General features: G+C 42.1%; 1 protein-coding gene across 4 annotated transcripts in view; it reads left to right on the top strand.

Annotated features, from left to right (window-relative positions):
• The window catches only part of ULK4 (unc-51 like kinase 4), a 249,023-nt gene extending 224,387 nt beyond the window's left edge, over nt 1–24,636 (top strand). For all 4 annotated transcript variants that reach the window (XM_087757950.1, XM_087755528.1, XM_087756334.1 and 1 more), the window contains exons 37-38: nt 21,073–21,161; nt 24,192–24,636. In XM_087757950.1, coding sequence (XP_087614076.1) covers nt 21,073–21,161; nt 24,192–24,276 — 174 coding nt within the window. In that variant the 3' untranslated portion in view covers nt 24,277–24,636. The remainder of the gene's footprint in view (nt 1–21,072; nt 21,162–24,191) is intronic.
• The last annotated feature ends 269 nt before the right edge of the window (nt 24,637–24,905 follow it).

Here is a 24,905-nt window from a genome sequence, read left to right on the forward strand (position 1 = left end):
ACCTTATAGCAGCCTTCCAGTACCTGAAGGGGGCCTACAAGAAAGCTGGAGAGGGACCTTTTACAAGGGCACATAGTGATAGGACAAGGGGTAATGGCTTTAAACTGAAAGAGGGTAGATTTAGATTAGATATAAGGAAGAAGTTCTTTACTATGAGGGTGGTGAGGCACTGGAACAGGTTGCCCAGAGAAGTTGTGGATGCCCCCTCCCTGGAAGTGTTCAAGGCCAGGTTGGATGGGGCTTTGAGCAACCTGGTGGAGTGGAAGGTGTCCCTGCCCATGGCAGGGGGGTTGGAACCAGATGATCTTTAAGGTCTCTTCCAACCCAAACCGTTCTATGATTCTGTGATTTCAAGTTTGCAGCTTGGAAGTCTTGATTAATTGTAGGTGCTTCTGAATATCCATGTGACAGTCTTTTTTTTTTCTTTAAATCTACAACTCGTGAAAATAATTCTCCGTTTCAGACACATCACTACAAAATCCACCCCTTTGTCACGTTGAGCTCAGAATACTTTGATGTGCTTAAAGGCTGATGGAGAAAACTGACTGTTACATATTGTGTCTTGCAAATAGTGAATTTGGCATGTGATTTACATTTATGCATAGCTTTCCTTTTTAGAAAAAGCATTTATTGGTTTGAACATATCTTAGGTCCTCAGGTACTCCTTCTGTCCTTGTGCAGTACTGAAACACTGGTTAAATATGAACATCATTTTTAATTAGGTTTCCCCAGTGCTGAACTTGCTGCAGTCTGGTCTGTTCTCCATTAGTTTGCCGGTCAGAAGTTGTTGACCTTTAGATTATGCTGCAAAATCCATCTGTTGCTGCAGGCTTTTGTGAAGAGAGATGTAAAGAAATATTATCTCCTGTCAGTCACCCATGTAAACAAACTTGAATATAGGCAGCAGCTCAGTTTCCAAGATCTGAGTTCATTCAAAATAAGGAGGGAGAGGAGAAGCTGTGAACCAGTGCTCACTATCCACTGGAGAATCCTTTCTCAGCTGTTGTGCTGTAATAAAATGCCATTGTCCTATTTTAAAATCCCCCTGCTCTCCATGGGAGAAGCTGCTCTGCTGATAACCCTAACCAGTAATCAAATCCTCTTCTGTAATCTAGGAAGATGAAGGCCATAACTCCCCTTTGCCAGATCTCTCTCCATGCCCTCCCCATTGCCAGCTTCCAGCTTGTTCTTAGGGCAATCTCACCCGTGAGACTTCCTTGTTAACAATCTGGTATTTGCACTTTTTGTTATGTACCCATCAGCTGTCTGTTTCCATACCCTAACCACTCTTTGACATTTCCCCTAATTTAGCACTTTCTGTCCCACAGCCTCCAAGACTGTCAGGAGAACTTACCCTCCTTTTTGCCCCCCAATGCTAGTTGGCAGCATACTTGACGGTCTTTGGTTTACTGATAAACTAAAAGTTAGCTGCCCTAATGTGTTTTAAATATGGTCGTTCCAGTAACTTTTACTCATATAAATGCCACTGATGTGTCTGAAGTTTCTGAGTCCAATTTAAAATGAGACTGACAAACAGTTCTCCTAATTACAACATAATGATGTTCTTACTCCTTCACCTGCATTACGCAAATTATCAATGCCTTTTAATTATGCAAATTTTCCTCCACTAATGTGGTAAGCACACTGTTCTCAAGACTTTTGGTTATGTTCTCAGATACGTTTGCAACGTTTTCTAATTCTAGCTTCCTATGTTTTGTTAGTCTCTAAACTCTAAACCTGTGATTTCTGTTTATCATTGAAATGCTATCATCCTAGCTTTACTGCACTTGCATGTCCTATGGCAATAATATTATTCCATTTATCTGGTGTCTTTATTAGAAGTTTTTGTTCCATTTAGAAAAAGGAGGCAGGGTTAGCTTTTCTTGGCTCTGATCATCTATTCAGAAAACTCCCACAGTCCACACCCATCATGAAATTATCCTCTTCTCATGGTTTCGTGAATCTTAGTCCTTTGCACTGCCTCATTATCCTTTTAAAAAGTACTTCCCAGTGGTGCTCACATTAAGCAAGAACTAATACACCCACAATTTGTTCTCAGAGTCAAAAGCTAGATATGTCATTATGATATATTATATTTGTGTGCTTGTCATGTATATGCTACAAATACATGGGAACATGCTCTTCAAAAACTTCTCTCATTTCCATTTTCATGAGCAAATTCAGAAACTGCACCATACAAGAAGTGTCACTCTGAGTGTCAGTTTTGAGGAGAGTCCCTGTGGTATGTGAAATTTTTGGATGGAAATGTGATAAGGGATGGACACAATCAGTAAGAAGTGTCTTATCTCCAGGAGATTTATCCAGGATATGTTTAAAGGGAAATCATAAGAAATCATTTCAAGGTGATGAGATAGGCTACCTCCAGATGAGGTGTCCATCAGAGGACTTTCAAATGTCTGAAATTTTCTGTGTGTCTTGGAATGTTTATGTTCTTAAACATTGAGGTGCTAAGACTTAAAAGGTCATCGGAAGTCTGTAGTGGTAATTTAGATTATTGTTTGTGCAGTTCTACCATTACCATTAGTATGTGTTACTTAGGAAGGGCAGTCATCCAGGTTATACTCCGAGGTGTATGTTTTTCAAAAAAATGTCTCATAATAGAGACAAAGATGCCATTCTTCATGGCCATAGACAGTCCTCATTAACAGCTTATCAGTTCATCCAATGGAAAAATACATCATCTGCAATGCAGGTAGTAATTCATCACTATTTACAAAGGTTTTGGGAAACTACTGGATCTTTGCTTCAAACTTCATTTTGTAGACTGACACATGAAGTATTGCTCTGAAGACAAGAACAGGGGAAGTCTTGTATTTACACCCAAAGGTCACTTTTCAGACTTTTGATTTTTGCTACTGAAAGTTACACTGTTTGGTCATCTCAACCTGTATTTTATGTATATAGAACTGTCCAAAAAAATTAAGGTGTTACAAAAAGAGATTTTGGAACAATTTGATCGAGTGAGTAATGACAGGTCGGCTGGTCCCAATGGTAATTGTCCAAGAAATTGCTGAGCCTGTAATTGTGGTATGCAACCTATCAGGTAAATCAGCATCTATACTAAAATTTTTAAAAGGGCTCTGGGGATCATTCTGAGAACTGCAAACAAGTAACTCTGACTTCTGTAAGGCTGAACTGTTAGATATGATAATAAGGAAAGGATGGGTAAACAGAAAGATAAATATAGCACATTACATAAGAGTCAATATGATGTCTGTAGAGGCAAGTCATATTTCTCCAGTTCCTGAGAGTGAGTCAATAGTGTGTGAACAATTGATATAATGGACTTGGATTTGGAAAGGCTTTTCTTAAGGTTTCTCAGTAGAACTTCCTAAAGCAACTAAGCTGCCATGAGAAAGAGGAGAGTTCTCACAGATTAATTGTAGCTTAAATGATAGGAAACAATAAACAGCTAGGTTTGCACCATAAATGTAGATTACTGTCATAAGCCTACCAGGATCTTTGCTCTGCAGTGCATTCATAAATTGCCTGGAAAAAGAGATGAAGAGCGCTATGATAAAGATTTTTGATAATACAGAATTATTCAAAACTAAGGCTGATTGTGAAGAGTTGCAGACAACTCAAAATATTGGTTGAATGGATGACAGAATTGCAGATAAAATTCAGTAATGATAAATACTGAATAACGTATAGAGGGAAAAGTCATCCTAACTATACAGGCCTTGGGGCTTGCAGAACATTGGTCCAAGAAAAATGTCCATGAGGCCAAAAATGAGTAAGGCACTCCCTTCTGGCTGGTCTGCCCCTTTCATGGACTGCTACCTGGTGTCTGTAATGGTCACAAGCTCTTAATTTTGGCCAAGGTTAGCCTATGGTCATTCTTACAATAGCCTGTCAGAGAACATAGGCTTTATAGAGGCCTCTTGGAAGCTTGGGCTTGCTTGGTAGGGAGGAAATCATGTCTTTTCCTCATTGTAAAGGTGCTGGGATGTAGAGAAGGTGTGTGCCAGTCCTTGTGCTGCAGCAATATGAAAAGGGCTAGTTGGTGGAGGGCTGTGGCAAGTTGATGTCTGGTGCTAGATATTTTAGAGCCTAACGGCACCTGCCTTACCCACCCTAGTGTATTGAATGATAGGAGAAAACGAATAAAGTCTGGGTCCAGAAAGACCACTGGGCCCGAGGTGCATTTCTCTGATCACACATCCAGCTCCTTTGAGAGGGGAACTGGAGCATGTGCATACGTCTGCTCCTTGGAAAAGTAGAAGGGTACCAAGAAGCATGTTAGCAGCCTCCTGGCAGAGGATGGTACCTCTCTTACAGATCCACAGGAAATTTAAGAAGAAAGGGCTCTCTACATACACCTTTTCTCTCTGGGTTCTGTTCATTCTTGCACTTGCCAAGCCTTGTGGGATTGGCAACCAGTCATCAGCATGGAGACTGGGAACAGCTGGAGCTGTAGGAGGAGGTTTAGGCAGGGAAGATAAGACCAAGTGCTGGTGTTGTCTCAGCACCCAGATGAAGACCTAATGGGAAGGTAAGGGATCATCCCTTCCTCGCGTGACAGAAGTCAGACCCAAGACCTTGATTTTCTGGAAAGGTGGTAGCCAAGTACTTGTATCTTCAGAATGGATTTTTGCCTGGCACCCACTAAGGCAGTCTCTTCTTTCTCACCAGCCATATCCCAGAGGACCATATCCAAGGCTTCCTCAAGGAGTCTGTGAGAGGACTGATGATGGTGGTGTTACTCCTTTATAGGACTGTCTCTACACATAGGCTGTCCTGGGAGATGGGGCTGTGGATGCATCAGTGACCTCCTCTAATGATGTGAAGGAGCCCTGCCCCCTGCCATGAATTATGTTTGCCATTTTTATCCCATAGGACAAATTTCCAGCGCCTGCTCATGGGTGTCTGTGGAGGGATGGCTGGCAAAACTGGGCTTGGAGTGAGCAGGATCCTGGAGGCAGTGCACAAGAGGAAGAGAGTTAGGAAAGGATCAGCAGGAGAAGAAATGGTATCTTCTCTCAAGGTGCCCTCTTCCACAGATTGTGGCATCCCTCTTCACCCCCTGCTAAGGAACTTGTCTTGTGTTTGGTGGCGTTGGCTAGCTGTGCATGCCTGCTGTAAGGGGGCATCTTAGAACCTACATGAGCTTTTTGATGGTGCCATGGAGGGAGGGGAGACATCTGTGGGTGGTCAACACCTTCCATCATTTAAAGGGGCCATACTCCTTCTTTCTGGACCAAGGGGCAATCTCTCTGGATTTGCCCTGGGACCTAGCACAGGAAGAAGCTGTTTTCTGTGGTAAAGCAATGAACTCGGTAGAGGGATCCTTTGAAAGACACAACAAAACTTCTCTAGCCTCCCCCATTCCATGCAGTGCCACCAGCACATGACTGGGTCTTGCTCTGGTAGCTCTGGTGTGTTCCCCTCCTGTGCATGAGTGGTAATTGCCGTGGGGCTGTGAGGGAGGTTCCTGCAGGGAGAAGGGGCTTGGGTTATGGGGTGGAAGGAGTACTTTTTGGGAGGAAGAAAAGAGGGAAGAAGACTGAGTAAGGGCAACAGGCTCTGCCTCTGCTGTGACAATTAGTGTGTGCCCAACCCACTGATTCATATGCAGGTAAGGTCAGTCCATTTCCCTGTACTGGCTATGGGCTTGGTTTGCACGGTAGCCATTTGAGATAGATAGCCATGTCATGTATCAAGAGCAAAGAGCTTTAGGCCTAGGAGGTGGACTCTTCGTCTGACCCAGTAGTCAGCAAAGAGAAATAGTAATATGTCATACAGTTGACCTGTCACAAATCCCATTAGTAAATCAATCATCACAGTAATAAGAGCTGCAAATAGTTCATAGGCTGAAGTATGTTCAAACAAACAAAACATCTGTAGAACAGCTATGACTAGCAAGTTAATTAAAATAATACATTTACTGTAATTTATGAGTGAAACTAGGGTCTAAATTCACCGAGTACATAAATGATTGGAAATGATTAATTTGCTTTTATTAAATAAGAGGGAGGACTAGCGAGTGCTGTGTTCTGAGCAACTGACATGTAATAATGACTGCTCCTGCAGAAAAGCATAATAGAAAGTTGTCTGAGTCACTCATTAACATCTACCACTGCCCTTTCTGTAAATTATAAGTCATTAAAGCCCAATATAGCTACTCTGGAACTTAAATAGTAATTTCTACCTTACTAAAATGTTTCATTTGGGTTTACTGTAGTAGTCTTAGAGGCTGAAACTCTTATTTTGAGCAGGTTGGGGAAAGTAATTGTGATCTAAACCTGATCCAGAAGGCCAAAGCCTTGTTTTATATCACTGTATTGAGGGATAAAAGTTAATTTAAATTGTTTCATTGTCAATTCATTCCTTGGTTTCACTGCAGAGTGCCAATTTTGCTGGCAGTTCAATGCTCTTAAAACATGTATCTTCCAAGAACAGAGTGAGAACATCACCTCATTTCTTACAGATCATCAGATGTCCACCAGTTGGGGGATCTGTCTTGGATTGAATTTAAATCAGCAGTTTAGATGTGAAAGACTCAATATCTCATTAGCAATCCCTTGATCCACCCAGTTCCCCTGGGTGCTGTTTTTGAATTATAATCCCAATCATTCTTCAAATCTTTATAAGCAATCATTTTTAAGTGCAACTCTTAGAAGATAAGACTTTTCCTGGTAGTTAGTTCTAGGAAAAAAAAAAAAATCCCCAAAACCCCCCAAAAAACCACAGGTGAGCTAGAGGCTTTGATCAGACAGGTATTCTTTTTAAGTCAGATTTAGTCATTTTAGATTTTGTTTCTGCATGTCTCATACTATGCTAGCAAATAATCCAAATACAATATTAAAAACAGGGTGAAGAGCTTCAAAATGAACCTCCTAGCCAATTTAGATTGGGTTGAGTGCTTGAAATAGTGCAATAAATCTCTTCTTTAATGTACAAAATTATTTTTAACCTGACATAAAGGTAACTTCCAGGTACCTTAACCTTACCAAAAAGGATCATAGATTTGGCTAAACTTCAAAACTTCTTTAAAATTTAAAAATCCTCTGACAAAGCACTGAGACTTTCCTTAAAAGTCTCAATGTCACTATCTCGCTTACGTTAATAGTTTCCTTAATAGGGTGCCACTCATGTTACTTGTTCTCCCTGTGATGTGGTCAGGGCCTTTGTAGGTCTTTGCTGAAAGCTAGATTTGCTGGTGTAAATAGGAATTGAGTTTATTCCTTTTCCTGGAACAGTAATGAGATCATCGCATCAGCTTTGTGTTGTGATGTGATTAAGTTTGCACTGTGACTCAGTTACCTTGTCCTGGAGGACATAGTTATAAGATTGACAGCCACAGTGGGTTATAGGAGTAAAAGGTAGTACCTTGTGGCAGACATCCAGATACTCATTTTCCATCTGAAAACATTCGAGTCCCATGTTTTTAAAATAATACAGTGTAAGAGTATATAATGACTTCTTTTTTAACAAGAATCTGCTTTCATTTCCGTAACTGTGTTAATATTTAAATTATTGACCTAATCAGGTTAAGTGTATGGGCTGCAACATCTAATTTTAAGGCACACCTTGTTCATGGTAGTTGTGCAATAGCAAATGCAAAACAATGATGTAATTAGCTGCGCATCAGCAAAAATGCCTGAGAAGCTTTAACTGGAAACCTCTAAGAGAAAACCAACTGCTTTATTAAGGTAGAAATGCTTTATTTGGAACCTGTGTGTATTTACTGAGAATACTACCATGTGATAATAGTACTTTATAATTTTTTTCCCATGGTCAAAAAGAAAATGAGAGGAAAAAATATCCAGTTCACATCCTGATGAGATCATAGCTGAAAGCTGGGTTGTCGGTAGCCGTTTTGCACACAGTTCAATACGATTGCCTATTCAACTGAAGCCAAGACTGCAGAAGTGGCGGTGCTGTAAGCTGGGTGTAAGGTTCACTGCCTGATCTGTGTGGGCAAAGTTTGTCAGAACCCTTGCATTCATTAGGATTGGCTTTAGTCAGTGGTAGCCATTCCTTGAACGCTAAATTCACCCACAAGATAAAAGCAAAAAGCCGATGCACGTATAAAATAAGAAAATGTTTGTGCTTCTGCTGATACTGAAATATAACGTATTTTGAGATAACAAAAGCTACAAAGGATCATTTTCTCCATGAAAGACTTAATCGTATAATTCAAGATTGAAGTTTAACTTGTCTCGGCAAGCATTTCATGGCAAAATAAACACTGCATCACAAAGCTAGTTAACATTCAGCCACAGCAGCTGGACTCATATTTATTAAAATTTTCCCTAGGACTTGCTCTGCACTTCTAGAGAAAAGTCACTTCCCTAATTTTTTCTCTGTAGACATTGACTTCTAGGCTGTTTGTTCAAGATAAGCATCAAAATGAGGATGCAAAGGTCAATCTCTGCTGTATTACAGTTACAAAGAGGAACAGTCAGTTTGTCTTCCAGAGAATGTTCTCCTATCCAAATTAAACTGTTTATTTCCTATAGGAAAAAGGGTTTCTTCTTTGGGAATTCAGCAGATTTTGTGTTTATGGAAGGACAGACTTGCCTTTTGATGGACTTGCTTCTTCACTGAAAGTTTTATCATTTCGGCTTTCTACCTCCTTATCTCCACCTTTTCTTGACAAAAGTCTGTCAGCCTGTGGTTAAGGCTCTGAGATGCTGGCTGCAGTGGAGCTGCTGCCCTGCCTGGTCCACCGCCACCTCCGCTTTGCTGTCCTGCCTCTCTGCCGTCCCGAGTCAACAGACCTGGAAACATGTCTCAGCCTAGTGTTAATGCAGGGCCACCTTCATCAGCTGTTTAAGCTAACAGGACAAGTTGTGAACCAGAGCAAGTGAGATGTAAACAGGGATCTTATTCTCCCCTTCATGCTTTCGGGACAAGAACCCCTGGCAATGAAATGGATCAGACAGCTGGGGCCGTGAATTTTTTGTTTGCTTGTTTGTTTGTTTGTTCATTTTTTTAAACCAAAGCAACTAAACCCAACAAAACCCATTTGTCAAGGCTCTTGGGCAACATAACTAATGGATGACATAACTAATCTCAATTCGCATATGTTTTATAAAAATAAGGATGCACTAAAAATAATTGTGCTAGCATCTTTCCTCTGTTGATAGCGATTTCTTGCTCAGAATTTTAACATAGTGAGCTTTTAAAATAAGGACATCCATCCCGGTGCAATGAAGGCAAAGGAGTTGAGGGAGCTGTTCCAACTGAGCCTGCTCAGTTGGAAATTAATACTACCTTGCCTGAGACAACACAGCTGACTGTATGGGCACCCCAGTCTTTTACACCATGCAGTAAAATGGGTTAGTGGTGGTTCAAGCCAGCCCACTTAATGTTGCCATTTGGTGCATGCATATATACATAGATTTCGCATTCTAGCTAAATGGTTAGTAATTTCTTAAACAGCTTTAACTCAAGTACTTGTGATTGTTTGAGTCGTTACTTAATTGCATGATTTTAATTTAGCTAAAATTTATTTAACTACGCAATGGAGAAGATAAGCTGGAGTGTCTGTGGTAACAGTGCCAGACACAGCCTTCTACGTGAACAATTTAAGCAGGTATTTTGTAACTTCTACAGTAATTTCTTGATGCTGTGACAGATTCCTCCTTGCCTGGTCCCACTTTGGTGATCACAACTGTGCATCTGCATTAGGACAAAACTGTCCTTCCCATGCCCACCAGCTGCACAGACAGCTGGGCTTGTTCCCCTTGCTCCATCTGCCATGAAGTATTATGCAGAGTTGCCATGCGTTGCCCTTCTTTTTATACTGTCAGGGATGAGTTGCCAGCTACTTGAGTTTATCCTTAAATAACATGAGCCTTGGTCTTCCCTGACTTCTTTTATTAACAGTAAAGCAGTACATTGCCATTCATGTCACTCGTTAGTGACATCATGTTGGACTCGCAGTCTTTGTATCTTTTTCTTTTATTGTCGATAGAACACTGCCAGGTTGAAGAGCTTGATCCTTTTTGCTCTCTAGCATAATAAGAGCACTTCTTGCATGTGTTGGAAATGGCAGCTGATAAGAAAAGATGAAGATGACTGTACGGCACTGTATTGAGAGAAGAAGGTGATTTATCTTCTCTTTGCAAGTTTCCGCTGTAAATCATTTAACCTTGTCTTAGAGCCCTTTTGGTTTTGCAGTTGCAGTAAAGAAACTCCACAGTGTTTATATTCATCTGTATCTTGAAATATTATTATAAAGAACAGTAAGATGGCATTATGTTGGGGACAGCTGCAAGGGTTTCTCTTATACATAGGCTGCCAGGAGGTGGAACTCAATGAATTGATAAAAGCATAGGAAAGCTACTCAGGAATCTGTTCCTGCCAGTCATCTGTTCCTGCCAGTCACCGATGAAACTGTGATAGTCAGCCAAGTGTGGGTATATGCGAGTTGAGGTAGGGAGAGGAAAATGGATATGAAGTTGTCAAATTGCTAGTTTCTTGATGTCACTAAAACAGCAGGGCTTGTAACGGGTGAAGCATGTGGAGTCCAAACACAACTTAATGAAATGGCAATTGTTGACAAAAACCAAAACAGGAACGTACTGATGACTTGTGTGAGATGCAGTGAGTAGGGATGACCTCTGAAGTAACTGAACACTTACTTGCAACTTGGCCTATTGACCTGTTCATTCTACATTAAATCTTGTTCTGTTTATTTGGAATAAGTAGTGTAAGTCTGAAAGTATACATGTGTCTGCATTAAGTGCAAATTTGGGCTGCCATTTTGGTTGATGGTTGTTTTCACAACTGACATTAAAGTATTCAGTCAATCTGTAATGGCTGCTCTTTACTGACACTGATGGAGGAGGGATCAAATATGAGACCTGCCCTTAATTTCAGAGAACAGCAAGAATGAAAAGTCTCTATTCCAGCAGCTGGCATACTGTGAACCCATGTTCCTGGGGGAAGTTTCTTACCCCCTTGTTTGGAACATGTTTGCGTTCCGAGACCACCCCCCCAGTGATTAGCACTGTGCTGGTATTTGGGTACTGGGAGCCCAGTATGGTTATGAATAGATACAGGAGCTGTCTGAAAAACAATACTGCCATGGCCAGCAATGAGAAATACACTCTCACACGGACAGATGTTTTGCTTTGGGTTGTACAGTGAAACTGGCAGTTCTGAAATCTGCAACCTGTTTATTCGATTCATAATTCAAAGCTGGTGTAATTCTCAGTGACTATCACTGTTGTTTTCGTTATGGAGTCCTAATTCATTGTTTCTGTGGGCACAAAAGGATTGCCGGACTCATCTGGTGTTTCAGTGCACTGTAATTTTACATAGTGCAATACTGTTGAGATTGCCTAGCTGTGTCATCTGTTGGGCTCATCACTATTACTTCCTTTTGACCTCATCTCTGTAATTGCGCATGGATGACTTACTAGCTGCCGTAAAGATACTTAAATGCAACCGGGCTCATTAAAAAAAAAAAATGTGAATAGACCAAAATGATTCTCTCAGAGGTCAGTGAGGACCAACTAGGTAGCTGTTTGCTCTCTGCCAGGCAGTCAGAGCCATCTGTCACATGACAATAAGCAAGCATCGATTTCAGAAGTCCATTTGTTTTTATGACAGTTTTTACAATTTTATGGAAATTGAACCATTACATAAAGCATAATTTTCCTCACAAATTGGTGTTTTATAGACTTATATCCCTGTACAGTCATTTACATTCCTAGTTGCTTTTTACATAAAACATAAATATAATGATGCTTTTCTCCCCTAATAAAAAAATCATCAGACCTCTTTTTGTCTTTTTTCAGTATATGAAAGACTATCCATGTTTGGTACTTAAGGAAAACCTGAAGGGTCCTATGTCCAAGTTTTACATGTCCATAGAAACCAAGTCTATAGGGGCTATAAAGGAACTAATGTTTAATGCTCTAATATTTAGCTCAAAATCATAGTTCATAATGATTTTCTAACAAGATTTTGCTACTCTTTTTATTCTTTAAGTACGTATTTTTCATAATCTGTGTTAGTTCTTAATTTAACTCATCATATTCCTGCTGTTCTTGGAATGGTAAATCTAAAACATTAAGTTAAATTGTGCAAGCTTTTAGTTGTTGGAGTCTTCTGTTCAAGTCCGGATTATAGCCAATTTGAGCATGAGCTTTCCAATTTTGTTTCATCCTCCATGAAAGTTAATCAATGCCATATAAATGTTCTGCTCAGGCGAAGCTAGGGATTTTGCATACTAGATCAGACTTGAATCGCACCAGTGGATCTGTATAAGGGCAACTTTGGCAGCATCTCTTCACATCACTCTGCCTTTGTCAAGGCATAGTAGTCTTTTATCTTTATGAGGAGCATTTTAAAGCAGGACAAGGGACAACGTCAGGTCAGAGGTATTGTTTTGGAGGCTGTATGCATTAAAACTCAAATTCCTCAGTAAACTGCAACTGCTCGGCAGTTCCTAGGGATTTGTCTGGTTCACCTGAGCGTCTCAGGCACGGCTGCTCAAGTGTTTGTGTCCTTAGATGTAAAAGCATGTATGAAATTGGTAATTGCTTGGTCGCTTGCATACTTCTCCTGTATGGTAATTGCCATTTAAAGGTCAGCACTTTCCAATATGTTTTGGGTGTCACTGGTTTTCCTAATAGTGAGAAGATGAGTTATCTGTAGTAATGGTTCTTAGCCTTACAAGTGTATAAATATTTGAAATTATTTGAATTGTCATAGCACAAAATATAGCAGTGAAAGATCTAGGTTCAGCTGTACTAGATGAACATGAAAACAACATGTACGTGAAAAGAAAAGAAGGCCATCCCTAACCCATGGAGCATATCGATGAAACTTGGATATAACTCCAAAAAAACTTTGCAGTCAGACTATTTTGCAGTTTTCCAGGGAGATATAAGGGACGACAGATGCTGGAATTCAGGGATCTTATTCACGAGTTGAATTATTAGGCCATAAAAGACAGCGGCACTGGAAAAAGAGTTACAGGAATCAACATTTAAGAGGGATTGGGAATTACTTGTCAGAAGCTATTTTAGGAGAAAAGCTGATGAAGAGAAAGAGAGACTAGGAAGGACATTTGAATGTGAGAGATCCAGGGAATGATGAACTTGAGGGGAAATCTAGATATGCAGAGAACCCGTTGCGTTGTTTACAGTGTGTGTTCCTAACTGCCTTTAGGTTTTTTTGCTCTAAATCAACCAGGAGCCTCTATAATAGCTCCTAAAGGAACATAAACATAGGATCTGAGCCTAAGTTGGACCTGCTGTGGTAGTACAAAATGATTCCAGTGGATTTCCCCGTTCCTTTTGTAAGGGGAAAGTCATACGAGACCATCAGGGTGAGGTGCAGCTGGGAGGTGGTGGTCCCATCAGACCCAGCAAGGTGAGGACAGGCAGCTGCCTGGGAGCTGCGGGAGGAGGGATCTGAGGGGCTTGCGAGGTTTGTATAAGCTCAGTATGTGGCCCCATTTTGCTAAAGCTGATGTTTGAGGCCAGCTGGGATCATTGTTCGGACAGAGTGAAACTAGTCTGAAGTGGTACCTCAGGGAGTCATTGGCACGCAGATGACAGGTGAACCTGTGTTTGCAGATGAGATCACCAGCAACAGGGTGGCAAGTGTTTATTTTTAATGTCATGTTGATGTTGGGCTGGCTTATGAGCATGCGTAACTTGTCAACATTGCAACACTATGTGGAAGTCTCCTGTAGCACCTTTGAGAAACCTTTTGCCAGGCAGGACTGCAGTTTACTTTTGCTAATGAAGTTGTTGTGGACAGCTGGTTCTAATGGATGTGAAAAGGTTGCCCTATTCAGTTCTGTTAAGTCAAATATTTAAAACTCACTAGTTACAGGGGACGGAAACTGCGATAATGGATATTTTCTGGGTTATAAAGACATCTCGTATTTCCTGAAAGCGAGCAGAAAACACTGCTAGCAATAAAAACCAAATCAAAAAATCAAACAAGACAGAGAGCAGTCTTCTGTTCAATAATTACCCCATGGTTTTATGAATCTTCTCTTATGCTTAGGCAATGCCCCTTAGAGTTGGTAATGTTACAACTTTACAACAATGATGGAGCTTGCCTTTGTGTGCGTTATGTGTATGCTGAAAGGCAGAGAATAGCCTCAAAGTGGAAAGTGTCAAGAAATGTCCAAAATCAATTAACCATTATATAGCATGTGGGAGACATTCCTTGTCTCTCTGTGAATAGTCCTCGAGACAGCGTGGCTTTCAGACTGCCGGGAAACTGGTACGTTTCCAAGTTACCGGTGGAAATTGCTTTGAACTTAGAATAAACCTGCACACACATACAAATTAGAAGAAAACAAAACATGTTGAATGAAATCTTGGCTTTATCAAAGTCAAAAGGAGTTTGCTGCTGACTTCAGTGGAACAAGAATTTTATCCATAAAGAGGGGGAAAAAAAAAAAAGATTTTTGAACTCTAAAATCAGAGCTAAGCTGTCTGATGTAGGTGTTTTTTTTGTCACAGATACCTGCTTGTTTTCACATGTATTTGCAGGATCTGAAGGCCACAAAGTCTTTGTAACTGTGTGTCTGCAATCCCTGACTGCAATATGCTTGCCAAAGCACACCTGGAACACTCATGCTTTTGTAACTTTCATTTCTTGTTTTTATGGTCCAGCAACATTGCTCAGGCCTGTTCAAATGAGTTGGCAATTAGTAACATAAATATAACTTGTCTGACTTGATTTGTTCTTCCCACACACACATTCTGAGTCTGTCTCACTCCGGCTGAACCGTGTGTAGAGAGAAGAGCAGCAAGGAGGCATGCTGCGATGGGAGGGAATGCCAGGAAGGTTTTTACCCTTTTAGAATGAGCTCTCGTACAGTACAGAGAACAAAAATAACTTGTGGCCATCCTAGTGCAGTGTCTCTGCGAGCACACTGTCCTCGGCTGTTCCTCTGCTACACTTGTGTAGTCTGGCAGGAGTTACCATTAGTTTTCATTAAACAACCTGTAAATTGGTTGCACCTAAGCGCTTTGAAGGGTCCAGTCCCATGTGCCTGCCTAGAGCATGTCTAACAAATGCCGGATTAAACACCTCACAAAAGACCACTGCAGGCATCTGGGATTTTTGTGTTGCTGTTTTTAGTTGTTTTGGGTTTATTTTTTTAAAAAATTCCTGCCACGGATATAAAATTGCCCTAATAGCTAGAGTGCTCCGCTGGTAAATGGGAGTTCATGCTTAACTTCTCCGACCTGGAGAGCCGTGCTGCCTCTTGCCTCCCTGCTGAGTCCCTGTGCCGTGGTGTTATTCCCTCACTGCGTGGGAACCATCCAAACCTCCCTGCCTCTCCCCATCCAGTGGAAACTGTGCTGCAGCAACAAAAATGTGACCTTCACTTGCCTAGAAAAGGAGAGAGGACTACAGGAGAGCACAGGAGCCCATAGCCTGGTGTGGGGTCACTGAGGAAAGGGTTGGAGTTGTGGTCTCTGCTGTCCAGACCATGAGTTTTCCTTTGCTGTGTTAGCAGTCTGAGCTCCAGAGAGGAGAGGGAATTCAGATAACTTCGTGCTCAACGTGCAGATTCCCATGCCCTTCGGCAACTACGCATTCCCCATGCACTGTGCAGGGATCTCGGTCTCGGGATTCCTTTTTGGGGGCTGACACCTATAAAGTAATCATTACAGCACCTACTTTATAGGCTTCAAGTGCTTTATTGTGTCTGGCTCTTCATTACACAAAGGTAGGGCTACATTACTTCATAAGAGTAAGTAAGCGTGCAGGCCTACAGAAGCGATGGATCCGTTTGAATCCATCATGGGAAGTGATGGATGCATTTGATATATCTCCTCTGGGAAATGCCAGCTCAATGTGTATGCTTGGAGAGGGATTTATTTTGAAAGAAATATTTGTATTTAGTAAGTTTGAACACAATCAATGGATCTGTTAGTTTTATTTCACATAGATGCTCACCCGAACGAGTTCCTGTTTGCAGTATATTCTTTGTTAGCCTGCTCCTCCGTTAAGAAGGAACAGCTGCATATTTCTGGCCATGTCGTCGTGAGTTGTGAATGACAAACCAAGTGACGTGTTTTATTTGATTACTGCAGTGCCTGTGAATAGCTCAGCACTGACACCCTGGGAGGAAAAGTACCATTAAATGCCCTGGGATAGGCATAAGATGGGCCGCAGCACTGGAAGGTTTTCTCCTCCAGCCCAGACACTGTGCCTCATTTCTGAAGTTACCATCCCATAGACTTATTTGCTGGGCTGTCACGTCAGCTATAGTGATGTTTCTGACACCACTATATTTTGTGACATTTGTTCCTTAAAAAATGGGAATAAGGTCACACTAAGCAGCTGTGAATAGCCATCAACTTTCAATCACCACCAGCCCGGACGGCATTTGAAACAGCAGCTTTGGGTGAGGATGAAAGGCTCTGTGTCCTACTGACAGTCAAAGGTGGAAGCAGGAATGAGAAGTCTGAGATGCACATTTAAAATTGCAGGGACAGCGCTTACTATGAAGACATTATCTGAAATAGTGTCTAAAGGGCAATAGGAGTGTGCCGAATTCTTTAATTTTTTTTATTCTGAAAACTTAATTTTTTAAAATGTATTTCATGTCCTATATAGGGTCCCAGTTAGTGCACAAAAAAAAATATATATTGGTGATTGGTTTCACAGCAGTATCAGGTGAAGATACAGTTCCCATTCACAGAAAAGCCTCCAGCTGGGGGTAAGTGGTACTTTATTCACAACATGTGTCGATATTCAAGTGATTCTAACGTTGGACCTACAAGCATCTGGTGGTTCTGATAAACCAGCCCACAGCAGCTCCTCTGTTACCTGTGTGCCTGCTCTCAGCCAGTGTCGGTAAAGTTGAGCGAGAACTTGAGCTACCTAATCCTGCAAAGTTAATTAGCTTAGTTGTATTAAATTCTGAGGAAAAAGTGAGGAAGCGTCACTTTTATGAGGTTAAAGTATCGAGCGTGTTTGGGAAAGAGAAAAAGCTAGTTTGTGAGAAAGAGTATTTATGAAATGCCTTGCTTATATCTGTGTATACAGGCATGGTGATGGCTTGTAGAAAAGTATCTGTTGAGCGTGGAAATGGTAAACATCTCCAGCAGTTGTTTATTTGAGAAAATAACACTTGAAGGTGCAGCTAAATATGCTTCTGAGGCCTGTCTTCAACCAAAAACAGTTTGAAATGAAAAGCTCCTTATTTTTACCCAGTCAATATTTTGCGTTATTTCCCAGTTTACTTCACAGGCATCAAGCTTACGGTTTACTTAAAACCTCAACAAAGCAGGAGAATTTCTTTCTCTTCAAAATATTGAGAGAGTAGTTTACTACTTAGGTCTTTTAACTCATAAATTACAAAAAGTGAGTTATGACTAATCAGAGAAAGCAGTTCAGCGTTATGAAACCAGCCTCAAGAAAAGTAATTGTCCGGTAGGTTTGCATGCTTTCTTGAAACTTGAATTGCAAAAGTCACTTCTTAGACCAAGAATCCCAAACTCTTCAATTTATCAGTGAAGGTGATCTTCCAGCGAATGTTTTATATTATATCTTTTCCTGCACTCACCTTTAGCAGTACCACAATACCTGAACAGCTATCCTAAGTTTTAGGAAATACTGATCTTTACATATCAATTATGGTACTCCTTATGTGGAGTGTGGTGCTCCATATGCTCAGCCTTGTTTAATAGAATTGAAGAGAGGAAAGCTGCTGAATGGCTATTAGCTTAATAAAGAAAAGTCATTTTGAAATTCTTGTTAAATTGCAGTGACTGTACAACTAAACTGAGATTTAAATACATTTTTAATTAAAGGAATAGCTATTGATTATGTCATTAAATATGTGTTGTAGCCAGCCCTAACAAATAGCAATATTACAAGAGATCATTAAACTAGTTGTTAAAATTCTAAGTGAACAACAACTGGAACTGGTGTGGATGAAAGATACAGCGATGCTGGGTAGAAGAAAAAGATAACAAAATGAGTGAAGAATACATTCGCTTCCAGAAGTTTGGTTGCTGACGGTTTTATGTGCTGTCATAATTTATTTTTATCTATGGAACAAAATGAAGACAGAACTGGAACGATTTTTAAATAAGAAACATGGGTAAAGTTTTATCTTGGGTCTTGAAAGTGAACAGTGATTCAGACAGTATTTCTCGTGAGCTTTATGTGAAGCAGGATCTAATCTCTCGTATGCGAGAGACCTTCTGATCACTCAGGGAGCAATCAGATCTACTGCACAGCCTGATCGAAAGGGCAAATAAATGCTAGCGGTCAGAGCAGTAACAGCATGGGAGTACTGACAAAAAAACATAGGCAGCTGCGGTCCAGCTGGCTACAGGGCACGGGCAGCTCACCCTGTATTCAGCCTGCAGCTTTCCTGCCACTGCAGCGTTGATCCTTCCCAGGCCCATGGTGTGGATGGCTGGTGGTAGACAGAAAGCAGTTTTCTGGACACCGGTGATCGAGAGCGGGTGTGGAAACCCCATCTGCCCGCGTAAGTCCGTCAAGCCGCGTTGTGTCTGTGCAGGTTCTCCATTTGTGCGTGCCGGTGGCACTGCCGGCTGGACGGGTCTGTTCTTCACCAACACCCCTTGGCTTGTGTCAAGCTGTTAGTTGATGCTCTCAAGAAAATGCGTCCTAAATTTGTTTTAGACTTAATTTAAACAGTCTGCAGGCTGCTCGTGATGTTAAAGGCCTGATCCTTTCCCTCCTTGTCGTACCACCTTTACTGCTGAAAGGATCTTACCCCGAAGCATTTTATTAGAGAGGGGAGTAGCCCCTACGGATGGATGGCGCAGCAGCCCATTGCTTGTGGCTGAAAGCTGCTCTGAACAGTGAAGTGTAATAGGGAGATGGGGTAGATGATCTCCTGGGTCTTTCTGTTCTGTCTGTTACGATTTCTGTGCGTATAAAGCCGGTTTAATCCTTTCCATTCAGATGCATTGTATCCACAGAAATGTCTTCTTAATGACACCAGGCATGCTGCAACACGGGCAAGCTTATAGTCAGACCCTGTGACTCAACTGAACTAAATTATTGTTTGAAGTAGAGCATTTTAGAATTAAAACTTTTTCTTGGTACAGATTTTATAGTTGAGCATATTTTGAATGTTCTGCCTATGTAAAATGCACAAAGGCTAATTTGTTTTAACATCTTTTAAGATTCTGAGGGTTGTACAGATGTCAGCACCCAAGAGTTAGGATGTATTAGAATTAGAGATATCTGTAACCTTTATTTGACCTCGTAGTTTTATGGAGCATGATCCAGTCTTCAGTGACCTCCCTCCCACCCCCCCACCCCACCCCCCCCCGCCCCGTGACTTCTTCCTCTTTCATGTGTGCAGGATAAACCCGGGGCACGAATGGGGCAAGTGCAACGAAGGTGGCAGCGGCTGGTGAGCTGCAGAAGTTAGGGGGGGAAGCCTTTGGTAGAGGCACGAGCACTCTTTAGGAATAGAAAGGAACGTCTTGTGGTGAAAGCACTTTTCACCCTGTATTGCAACAGTATTGCTACTATTATGTGTGTTGTTCTCACATTCAGAGCCCAGATTACAAAACATGTGTGTCTTAACGGGTGACAAATAAAGAAGAATGGATTACTGAAATATAAACTGAAAGGGTCAGATACAAACCTCAAGAGAGTAAAAAGGTTTAATGACCTGTAATAAGGATTTACCAATGATTTGTACTTAGGTAATGGCATCACTGGTTTTTTCAACACACAAGGGTACATTTTAGTTTACTTCAGACGGGTCCCTGTTCCCTGCTTCTGCTTAACTGCAGGATGTTATGATTATAGATGTAGTGACACTGTTGTTGCAGAATCACTGATATATTATGGTGGGATGGCAGCTGTAAATACAGCTTCTCTTGTGATTTAAGAGGGAGATGTGAAGGCGTATTGCCTAGATGTTTGATCAATGGTAGATAGGGCCAGCCGCAGCATGCAAAAGCTTAAAAGTCCTTGCCAGATTTTGGGATTAGAAGTTGTCGTTTCAAGCATCAACTCCTCTGGTATTGAAATAATCAGCTGCTCTGGTCCTCCTCTTTTCCTTTCTCTTCGGCCAAGATTTATTTACCTTTGCAAGCAGGAACTGACACGCAAACCTTTTTTTCAGTAGTTTTTGAGATACAGGAGCTTCTTCAGCAAGCTGCCAAGTATTCATAGAATCATAGAATCGTTAAGGTTGGAAAAGACCCTTAAGATCATCAAGTCCAACCGTTAACCCAGCACTGCCAAGTCCACCACTAAACCATGTCCTCAAGCACCATGTCTACCCCTCTTTTAAATACCTCCAGGGATGGAGAGTGTCTGTCTGTGCCACGCTGCCGTGCGACTTCATGTTCATGTCGTGTCCCCCATGACCTTCCCATTCACCTGCTTAACTGGTCAGGAAATGTGTGGCTGCTTGGAGCTGTGTCGTTATACTACTAAAGGCTGGAGAAAGAATAAACCAGTCGTTAGAGACTAGCGTGATAACACGCACCAGCAACAAAACCAGCTGTAATCAGGATTCCCTTGACACAAAAGGGCATATAGCTTTGGTCACTCAGTCCCCTGCTCTGTAGGTGACAGTCCTGTGCAGGTCATATTTCTAATGACAGATGGGGGGCAAGAAAAATTTCAGTATGCAACTGCTAACGTTGCAGTGATTTTAACCTGGGTCCTCTCTGAGAAAACTCCACATGTCCTGATCTGAAGGCTGATACAAGCTTGGTTATTTTTTACCCTGAAGTGAGAAATGAAAACGACTGCCTCCCCAAGATCTCCCTGGAATTCAGATTAAATGGGGCTTGTACTTGCATTGGTACTAAGGATGAAATCAGGATTGGCAGGCTGTGATGTGTGAATTTGCACACATACAGGGACTGAGAGCAAGAGTGAATCTCGTTAGTTAAGCCAAGACATTTTAGATGGTCTGTGCCTAAAATTCAGTCCTGTTCAGTAAAAGGGACTTTCTCTTGGGTCTTTTTAATGTCACATTCCATTTACAATTGTAATAAATGCTATAACTTGTTTCCTTCTCCCCTATCCCACAAAAAATGACAGAGAGGAATTTCTTGCTAAGCCTTTGATAACGGTTCTTTCTTTTTGTTCCAGATAACTTCAAACGAGAAGCGCTCGGAGAGCCTGAAGAATGATGGCGATGCTCTTATCCAGACTCTAGGGAGCCTGGCCCAAACCGCCAGGTGAGTTCCCTCAGGCTTCCAGGAATTTCCAGGGCTGAGAGCGCTCGCCTCCTCTTTTGTCTGCGATGGTCCTCTCCTGTAATCGCCTTCCGCGCAGTACAAGCTTCTCAGGTTTCTGTTCCTGGCCCCCCGCCCTACACTGCTCTCCTCCAAACTCCTCTCATTCAGAGCTTGCCGGCGTTTCTGCCGCGGCGGCGGCGTGCTTTGATCCCCAGCTGCAGCGAGCCGCAGCGTGCTGCACAGTCCTGCTCAATGTGTGTGCACATGTGTCGGGTTTTTTTTTTAAATATATTATTTTATTCCAAACACTTGGCCTCTATAACCGGATACTGGTCAGTGGTTCTTGGCAGAGTGGGCTAGATGCACAATGCAGTGTTTGTGCCCTGTTTTGAAGTAATTGTGTTTGGTGCACTTGCAAGCTGATTACTTTCAAATGCGCAGCTGACAAACAGCACTACTTTTGTTTAAGAATACCTGTGGCTTCTCCACTAAGGCTTTGGGGAATGCCGTGGCCTCCTCTGCGACAACAGAGGTGCTAGTCCCAACAAGTTGGCCAAACCTCAGCTCACCTCCTGTGGACTTTCCCTCATCTAATCCCCTTTGGACATATGAATGAATGAATTACTGTTCTCTGTCCTTCAAAACAAATTTTACGCCTCTGCCATGGGCTGTTAGGCTGCATTTCGCTCCTGGTTGAACTAAAATTCATAGAGAAATTGTAGTTTATAGGTCAGTTTTTGAAACAATAAGATCATCTTTTCAGTGCTCTTTGTGCACCCAAATGCAGGCTTTATATGGGTCAGTTGTTTGGGAAAATTGGCTCCTCGACATTATGGCGGGGTGTACCCCGTGTTGGGAGGAAGGCGGAATGTGGGCAGATGTGGAGAGGAAATGTCGGGACGTGGTGAGTGTAAGGAGATGCACACTGAGGACTAACCAAACCTGTCGAGAACAGTCTGCAGCCCTCTCGCATACTCAGCTGCTGACTCATGAGTTTTTGTATGACACATTAAATTATCTAACTAAAATGAAATGTCAGCTCTCCCCAAGGGAAACACTGGCACCACCACTGAAGATGACATTGGGGAAAGATGGGTTTTTCTTCTTTTAGAACTAGTTTTCACTCTATTTTGTAACATTTCAGCATTAGATGCACTAGACAGCTCAGTTGCTGTCTTTGAGTTTGCTTTTCTGGCTGCCTCTAATTGTCTGTTATCTATACATTTCTGTACTCAGAAAACCATGTACTACAGAGCCCAGAATAAACAGCACTCTCTTATTTGACACAAGATGCTCAGTAGACCAAATTCTAGCTGATGCCAATGACGAGTGTGTTGATACGTTAGGGTAAGCCAAGTTCCTTCGCTGTGCCAAGCTCCCACACTGCAGCAGCAACAGGGGAGCCCCCCAGAGCTCACAGATCTCATTGCCCCTCCTCCCCCTCTTTGGGGAACACATGTCCCTATCCATTTGCCTCCAGAGGAAACTGGGAGGGATTCAGCCTGGATCTTGGGGCTGTAATGGACTCAGACATGGATAAACTGGCAATGGGCAGACAGGAGAAGCCTGGGGTTAGCAATCTTAATCAGCTTTAGCTGAATGGCCGTTTTGTTTATGGAGGTTATGGATGTTCTGCCATCTCCCCAGATTCCCTTGTGTGGCATCTTTCCCGGAATATTCCTTGTGACCTAATGAACTTGGTCTCCTCACCTGTGCTTTGAACCCTGTTAAGAAGCCTCTCTGTATCTCGTGCAGAACTGGAAACGTTTTAGAGAAGGCTGCAACCCAGATCCTGGATCTAAGCCATCCTCTGAGTAGTCTAAACTCCCAGGCCCTTCCGCCCACGTACTGGCGCTGGGTTGAAGTGATTGAGGAGTGGTTTTGCTTTGCTCATTTTTTACAGACAGGTTTCTAATCTTTTGCTCTGCCTGTGCGGCGGGAGGATCCCAGCCAAGCGCCAAGCAGTCCCGTGCCGAGAGAGGGGCACCGCTTGGACTGCAAGCTGCTTTCGGTGCTCTCCTGCTGCCGTGTAGCAGCCGTGGATTGCCAAACTCCTTTGCTGCGATACGTCCCCAGCTAGTTGTAACAGGCAGTTTTGAGAGTGACACATAACCAACCCATTCTGCTTAGTAGCTACGTGGAATCAAATCTACGCTTTAAAATATGGGATCGTAGCCATTTCTGTTTCAGTGAAGACAGTTGCCAAGATGAATTTGTTTCAGATAACTAAATTTTCTGATTTAAACTGTTGCTCATTAAGACGTTGGCTTACATAGTGAGGACTGATCATCTGGATTTTCTGGCTAGCTCTGCGATCCCCAAAACATGGAGTGTTGGTAGGTATTTGTCATGAGCAGCAACCGAGGAAGTTGTGGATGGGTCTCCTGGTGCCCTTTCTAAGCTAAAGATGAGGGATGGTAGTCTATCAAAAACCCGACTTGTTTCTGCGGAATAGCAGTAATGTGTTGGAGCCTCTGCTCCAATGCTAGAAAAAACACGTGTTTCCAGAAGGAAAAATTAGGCAAAATACATATAATAAACACTTAGGCGAGGAAGTAAAGGGGGGAGATCTCGCCACTCAATCTCAAACCTGCGGAGCTGTGTGTGGTGGGGCAGTCGGTCCTCCTTGCAGGAGGTGGGGAACACGGCGAGTGGAACTGCCTCCCTGCCTGGAGCACCGCTGCGCTGAGAGGGCTGGATGCGTGAAAACACATTTTTCTGTCAAGCTGGAAGTGTGTTTGTGTGTAGATTGGGGAGGGGGGGTGTCGTGGTAAATTATATCTTCTTTTTACAGAGGAGATGGAGTGAGGTAGCAGTTGCTGTGAATTTGAGCTGAAATTCATTTTTACACAAGATTTGCTACAGCGCAGAATCACTAGTTGCATGTTGCTGCTTAACAGAAAAGCAGGGTATTCAGTGCAGGGGATGGCTATTAAGAATTTTCCAGCATAGATAAAGACAAATGTGGGATTTGAACAAAAAGTTTTCCCCTGAGGATGTCTAATAGGTGTTGCTGTTTTTAATTCCTAGCTCTCACGCTGACGTTGCTGTTGCTTCCTTGGCATTTGAAATTCTGAGAACGGTGGGACGTGAAAACACCAAGACCACGAAGTGAACCGTTCCTGACCGGCCTACTGAAATGCGCAAGGTCTGTGCTGCTCGGCACCTCGTCCCTGCGGGAACATCTTCAAATGAGCAGAGCAGACGTAACTAATTTAGCAAGCTGAGCTGTAGCTGTGTATAAGCGTATGCCAGACTTTGGGAGGCTTCAGGGAGTTTTTTGGGGGGGGGTTCTTTTCGTTTGTTTGTTTTGTTTTTTTAACCCCCTGTAAGGATGAATTCTTGATTACTACTTTACCTTGCTGGCATTATGTGACGTAGCTCAAATATTTGACGGCAAGAGTTTGAAAAGTGTAAATTAAATAAATAGTATAGTTATTTCACAATATAGACATAAAGTGTTTCACTATTTTAAGCTGCTGTTGGAAGTGTTCATGTATCTATTTTTTTTTTGACCGGGTGAATGCCTTGGCTCTTCATTTTAAGGGATCACCTCATGCCTACGACTGGCAATATTTTTCATCTCACGCAACCAGAACCAGCCCCTGCAATCACTTAGAGGCTGTGTCTGTATGTGGCACGATGGGTTTTTATCATCAGGGTTTTTTTTTTGGTTTTGTTTTTGTTTTTTTTTTACCCAATAGCATGGGCTTTTTTGTGTGACATGTGTGCCCCTCTGTTGCC

Source organism: Nipponia nippon, unplaced genomic scaffold, assembly GCF_047370975.1.
Source record: "Nipponia nippon isolate SJK-2023a ecotype South Korea unplaced genomic scaffold, ASM4737097v1 scaffold_1, whole genome shotgun sequence".
Taxonomy (NCBI): domain Eukaryota; kingdom Metazoa; phylum Chordata; class Aves; order Pelecaniformes; family Threskiornithidae; genus Nipponia; species Nipponia nippon.